Source organism: Centruroides vittatus, unplaced genomic scaffold (assembly GCF_030686945.1).
Source record: "Centruroides vittatus isolate TY-2023 unplaced genomic scaffold, ASM3068694v2 contig_897, whole genome shotgun sequence".
In the NCBI taxonomy this organism is placed as follows: domain Eukaryota; kingdom Metazoa; phylum Arthropoda; class Arachnida; order Scorpiones; family Buthidae; genus Centruroides; species Centruroides vittatus.
Genome location: NW_027122587.1, coordinates 267,127 through 274,500, shown reverse-complemented (window position 1 = coordinate 274,500; position 7,374 = coordinate 267,127). Strand labels below are relative to the sequence as shown.

Sequence of the window (7,374 nt, the reverse complement as noted above, 5' to 3'; positions counted from 1 at the left end):
TTTAATTGTTTATATATTATTTATGCCCAAAAATGCTCTCTGTGTAGTCATTGCTAATGTTTACGTGGCCCATAAATGGTCAGAATGAATATTTGTTTAGTGGATTATTGGGCTGCAATTTGAAAAATTGTAGACCTACTGTCCTGTCTGTTTCGTTGTCTGTCTGTGCTTCCTTAATCTCGAGAAAGGAGTTAGATAAATAAAATTCGAGACGAGATATGGAAAAATTAGGGGCAGGAGCACTCGATTGACTATATAAGAACTTCAGGCTTAAAGCTGAAGTCACGTTATTTCAATTCAAAACTTCCCCCTGAAAGGAGTTAGATAGATGACCGGCACGACTCTATTGTTAAAGGAAAAGTATGATGTACAGAGGCAAGCCACTACTAATTTGAGGTGGAGAGCATATATTTTAGATGAAATAAATTAAAAATATGATTAAAAATTGCAGCCCCGCATTGCGACAATAGTGTCGTTCCAGTCATCTATCTAACTCCTTTCAGGGGAAAACATTTGATTTGAAATAACGTAACTTCCGGTGCGAACCGGAAGTTACGTTATCGGGAGCTCCTTCTCCTACGGTTTCATATCTGCTCTCGGTTTTCATCTATCTGACTCCATTCTCGAGATTAAGGAAGGACAGACAGACAGACAGCCGACAGTGAGAATTTGTCTACAAATTTTTTAAATTGCAGCCCAATAAACTGACTAAAAAGAAAGCTTAATCTAAAGTAACTTGGAAGAAGCATTTAGACTCGATTAGACAGTGTCCAAAATTGATTTTATGGTCCTATATATTAATAATTATATTTTGAAAAAAAATAAGATTTAGCATTTTATTTTCTTGGATTTTTATTCAAATATTATTTCAGAATTATTATTATTATTATTTTTCCCGTAAAAAGTAAACTGTTTACAAATCTCCATAACGTCACAAATAGCAACATTTAACGACAATAAATTGAACTGTAAAATTTATTTTTAAATTCCACTTTAATGTCTAACATGCAACGGTAGAACTAATAAACAAAAGTGTTGACAAAGATGTTTTGACACTTGGGAAATATTCTTTTTAACGATATTTATTTTGAAATAAAACATGAAAAATGTCGTTAATCCGGAAACAGCGGAGAGACACACAGACGAAACACATGTTGTAGTTAAAGTATCTACGTTTAATCAAGGAATTAATGTACAAATAAGTTTTTACATAACTGTGGGGCGAACGACCGTACGTGTCGACAGATCGCAGTCAGAACAAAGAATAAGTTGAAGACAAAGGGTCATAAAGTACTTTATGGTTATTGGGAAGGTCCCTCTAGTAGGTCGAATTGGTTTGAGTCGGGAGTACTGACAAAAATAAAAGAGTTTAAATAATAAATACCGACGATTTTAATACCTTATTTCCCCCTTCTTTTATTGAATACATTCAAATGAAATGTAGTAATTAAAATAAATTATAAATAGTTTGATGGATTCAAAGAGTTCGTCAAACTCTTTGAATCCATCAAATTAGCAATTCTATTTCGAGAATTCTATTTTTCTATAATTTAAATCGATTGAAAGTTGAAACTTTTAATGAAATAAGCAAGATAAAACTAACATTTTCAACATTTATGTGGAGGCCCCAGAGCTTTTTAATTGTGTATGCCCCATATCGACTAAAGCTCGTGCGAACAAAAATTGGATGCTATAAATTATATAATTTTCTTTAATTATATATAATAACTAGCAGATAGGCCCGGCGTTGCTCGGGCAAAAGTAATGATAGCGAAGATTAAGATTATTACGTTATAGTCACAAAAGAAAAAGTGTAATTTCATCAACAAACTAAATATCTCTAATGAAAGGTCGAATTTAAAAATCGAATATTGTAATATTGTTCGATTTTCACGTCGTGTTCTGATTATATCGTTCGATTTTCATCGAATGTTCTAAAGAAGAAGGGTCGAGAAAAACCGAATCAATCTGTTTAAATTTGAAAATCGAATATGTTCTAACATATTACTCTTTTCTTTTTTTTTTTCCTCCAGCGCCCGTGAATCTTTCACGTCGCTTTCTCTTGTTCTCCATTGTTACTTAACACTTCTATTGATACTTAACATTTCCATTGTTGATGGAAGTGTTAAGCCTTAATCCTGTCCCTCTCCCCGTGGGGAAAAATTTCGAAAAATCCCTTCTTAGTGTGCGTTTTTGTGACGTACCGTAACTATGTACCAAATTTCAACTTTCAACTCTTAACCGTTTGGGCTCTTAACATTTCCATTGTTACGTAACACTTCCATTGTTAACACTTCCATTGTTGACACTTCCATTATTACTTCACACTTCCATTGTTGCTTCACACTTCCATTGTTACTTAACACTTCCATTGTTGATGGCAGTGTTAAGACTTAATCCTGTCCCCCTCCCCCGTGGGGAGGAATTTCGAAAAATCCCTTCTTAGTGTGCGTTTTCGTGACGTACCCTAACTGTGTACCAAATTTCAACTTTCAACTCCTAACCGTTTGGGCTCTGCGCTGATTATTATTATTATTATCAACTCGTCTCGATTATATATATAGATAGATAATATGCCTGTAGGTTTCAGGGGGAAAAAAGTAAGCACAACAAACACGAAAATGAAAACCACATTCTAAGACTTTGGTTATTTTAGACAACCGTTGCCGTGTTTATCTCAAAGCGTTAAATAAATTATAAAAATCCAGCGACGAGTTGCCTGACATTCCCGGAAAAAACATTTAAAATTGCGTGTTGTGCCATCTGTTGTGGTAATTTAATTTTAAAAAACTTTTTATATTATTAATTATTATAAAGTGGTAAAAAAAATCTTAATTTCGAGAGTAGAGATAAGTTTTATTTAAAAAAAAAAAATGTAAATGCTAATAAGTAAAATCGTCATTAAGTTCGACCCTACTTGAGATACACACAACCCTTATTATCTCCCGACCCTCTCGACCTTTAACCACCAAAATTTAATAGCATCAATCCCCCTAATATACAAACCTCCACTTGAAATTTCAGAAATTTTCGACAGAAAACACAGCAGTTATTAAGCTTCAAAATGAGTGAACAAAATCGTGTCCGTTCGAATTTTTTCTAACGCACCATTCGCCGCCGAATATGAAATGATAACTGGCCAACCAATCAAATTTTGCAAAAAATGGAGCAGATATTTAAACTCGGCATCTTCGAAAAGTCCTAAAAAGTATATTTTGCGCTCGCTTGTAAATTTGTATTAATTAAGTAATTTTCCTATTTAAATGCCACATCAGATACAAAGGGGGCTTGTTGCGGGCGGGAGGTTAAAATTAATTCCACCAAAAGTAGCCATTCACCTTCTTTTGGATGAGAGGATGGTCCCTGAAAAGATTCTTCATATTTGCTCAAACAGCGCAAAGTGGTTATAATTAATTAAACTGGCCCTAATCGGAGCCCGCTGCGGCCAGTTCTGACGAAAAAATGTCGATGAAATTTGGTGTTCACACCATGGGGAATATATTTCTGAAAAACAAAAATTAGTCTACATTTTTGCCACTAAGCGAAAATATGGTGCTTCGAAAACAATAACCGTAAGTCAGTTATTACTACACTTTTATTTTATACCATGTGTTTAATATGCGAGCCATCTGCGACGATTGCAGGAAACGTAATGTGCGTTCACACGAAGCATTTCAGTGCGAATATTGGTAATACTCTGCGTTATGTTGCCCTTCGGCTGAGGCAGAGACTGTTGAAGCTCAGGCACGTCTTTCTACATAATTTGCAAGGCATTACATTACCGTACTTGTTCTAGAAGCGCCATATTTTCGCCTAGCGGCAAAAATTTCAACTAATTTTTGTTTCCTAGAAATCTATTTTCCCATAGTTTGGATAGCATATATACCAAGTTTCATCGATATACACCATATCTTAACTTTATTACAATAAATATATTAATAATAATATCGGAATTTGAGTAAAATATTTAACCTAATATTTATTAATAAATTTTATGTTTTTATAATATTTTCTTAAAGATTTATAATTATTCCAGTTGGAAAATATCTTTTATTTTTATATGTTAAACGTTTTCTAGTCTATTTTATAAATCGTTTATGATACTTTGAAAAATTTAAGCCGGACATTCAACTGAACAAATATTTCAAGTAAATATTGGAGTTTATCCACAAACTTTGTTTTGTCTTTTTCATGGGAATGTTTTTATGTCTTACAAATATAAACATATTTATATACACAGAAATTGTAATATTTATATGATTAATGTTATAATAAAACAGCAACGTCACTTTAGATAATATTAATAAGGTTTCAGTAATATGTAAATTTTAACTAAGTTTAAATTATATTATAAATCAAACTTAATTATTAAATTTATAGAAAACTTTACTCTTTTTCTCGTTAAAAATATTAAAATCGAGGGGTTTTCAGACGAATTATTGAACAAATCTCAAACAAATTCGGTATACGAACTGTTCGAGTTCTGGATAAAAAGATTGTACTTCAAAATACGGCCGCTAGGGAAAACTTTGGCGCTAATGTGCATACTTGATAATCGAAACTGCATACTCAGAATATTATGTATAACAAATTTGGTTGAGCTTACCCAATAATTTTTTCTACAAAGAACTCTAAATATTTACTACGTAATTATCACCCTGTATATAAAAATATTTAATAGGAGCTGCAGTAAAACCTTTCCAAGACGTAACCCGAATAAAACGGAAACCTGCGTAAACGGGGATTCCGGTTTACACAGGTTTTACTGTAATATTTCTGTCAAAACCTTCGTTTTATTTTAGAATTATTTTTAAAAATTTTATTGTATTATTTAATTATTGTTATCAGTAAAGTTCAATGCTATACTATGCTATTTATATACAATTATTCAATCCCTAGTGAGGAGACTTCCCTATAAGATTAAAATATTTCCCTAAAGGCCTAATAAAACTTGTCTACTTAAATAAATATTGTTATTACGATAAAAATTCGATTATTCTTTACCGTGGGGACTTGTTTATTTATTTAATTCGATAAGTAAACTACATTCGCTTAGGAGTAATAAGTCATAAGATTTTATGAATTCCAGGAGTCACTTATTTCAAAACAATTAATAAATTATGTAAATAATCGTTAATTAATTAGGAAAAATAATTTGAGAATTAAAAATATACAGTCAAACCTCTGTACGACGACCACCAACGAGAACGTAGAAAATGGCCGTTGCTGGGAGGTTATTTTGTATGAATTTTTGTTTAGAAAATTTCCTGAAAAAACTGGCCTCTGTTTACTTGTGTCCATTGTTGAGAGGTGGTCGTTATTGGAAGTTCCACTGTATTTAAACACATTTCAATTATTATAAGTAAAACTTGTGTGAACCGGACTCGAACGGTACCGAATATTTTTCCATTTAGGCAGATTTCCGTTTTATTAAGGTCCCGTTTTAAACAGGTTTTACTGCAGGCATATATATAAGTACATAAACATGATAATGATCTTAAGTTATTTATATATTATTTGTTTATAAATTAAACTCGTTAAAGCTAAATTACTTATTAAAATATTTAAATAGTTCTATAATGACTCAAACAATTGCTTACATCTCATAATTACTTTTATAATTAAATATATTTTAATTAATAGAGTTTCTTTCACTTCTAACTTTAAAGAGTTAAATATTTTAAATATTAAATAAAAATCAATCTTCCTCTCTTTATACATAGAAGCTTGTTATAATATTCTTTCGAAAAATTTAATTTCTGCAATTTATTTCAGATAAGTCAGAAATATTGATATTTATTTTTATGAAAATTATATAGTAAATAAACTTTTTAAGTGATTTCGGGGCCTATTTAAGAACCCAAAGCCACTTTAAAAATGTATAAAGATTGCATTTGAATTCAGCATTTAGCAAGATAGTCTGAAAATCACTTAAAGAATATATAAAAATAAAAATATTTGTTAACATTAACATCGCGCTTTTAGAATTAGAATTAAACATTGAGCTTTTGGCATTAGAATTAAGCATTCAGCTTTTAGCACTAGCATTAAACATTGAGCTTTTAGCACTAGCATTAAACATTGAGCTTTTAGCACTAGCATTAGACATTGAGCTTTTAGCACTAGCATTAGACATTGAGCTTTTAGCACTAGCATTAGACATTGAGCTTTTAGCACTAGCATTAGACATTGAGCTTTTAGCACTAGCATTAGACATTGAGCTTTTAGCACTAGCATTAGACATTGAGCTTTTAGCACTAGCATTAAACATTGAGCTTTTAGCACTAGCATTAGACATTGAGCTTTTAGCACTAGCATTAGACATTGAGCTTTTAGCACTAGCATTAGACATTGAGCTTTTAGCACTAGCATTAGACATTGAGCTTTTAGCACTAGCATTAAACATTGAGCTTTTAGCACTAGCATTAAACATTGAGCTTTTAGCACTAGCATTAGACATTGAGCTTTTAGCACTAGCATTAAACATTGAGCTTTTAGCACTAGCATTAGACATTGAGCTTTTAGCACTAGCATTAGACATTGAGCTTTTAGCACTAGCATTAAACATTGAGCTTTTAGCACTAACATTAAACATTGAGCTTTTAGCACTAGCATTAAACATTGAGCTTTTAGCACTAGCATTAAACATTGAGCTTTTAGCACTAACATTAAACATTGAGCTTTTAGCACTAGCATTAAACATTGAGCTTTTAGCACTAACATTAAACATTGAGCTTTTAGCACTAACATTAAACATTGAGCTTTTAGCACTAGCATTAAACATTGAGCTTTTAGCACTAGCATTAAACATTGAGCTTTTAGCACTAACATTAAACATTGAGCTTTTAGCACTAGCATTAAACATTGAGCTTTTAGCACTAACATTAAACATTGAGCTTTTAGCACTAACATTAAACATTGAGCTTTTAGCACTAGCATTAAACATTGAGCTTTTAGCACTAGCATTAAACATTGAGCTTTTAGCACTAACATTAAACATTGAGCTTTTAGCACTAGCATTAAACATTGAGCTTTTAGCACTAGCATTAAACATTGAGCTTTTAGCACTAGCATTAAACATTGAGCTTTTAGCACTAACATTAAACATTGAGCTTTTAGCACTAGCATTAAACATTGAGAATTAGCATAGAGCCTTTAGGATTTAGCATTGAGGTCTACTTAAGTCTTACTTAAAGTGATTTTATAAACAGCAATTCTTTAATGTTAACTTTATATTAATTTCACATTAAAGGATCTAATCATGATTACTATTTATAAATTTAGTTAATTATAATAAGAATTATTATTATATTACATTATATTATAATTACATATTAATATTAAGCATTATAAAAATTCATACTTTTAACTAAA

At 31.2% G+C, this 7,374-nt stretch overlaps 1 protein-coding gene across 1 annotated transcript; it reads right to left on the bottom strand.

The window, feature by feature from the left end:
- Positions 1-6,028: 6,028 nt before the first annotated feature.
- On the bottom strand, positions 6,029-7,135 carry LOC136983929 (serine-rich adhesin for platelets-like). The gene has a single exon (XM_067280816.1). The coding sequence runs from the start codon at positions 7,133-7,135 to the stop codon at positions 6,029-6,031; it is 1,107 nt and encodes a 368-aa protein (XP_067136917.1).
- Between the last annotated feature and the right edge of the window lie 239 nt (positions 7,136-7,374).

What these genes read in the sequence shown, in the direction of transcription:
- LOC136983929 (XM_067280816.1), bottom strand. Translation starts at nt 7,135, where the DNA reads ATGTTTAATGCTAGTGCTAAAAGCTCAATGTTTAATGTTAGTGCTAAA.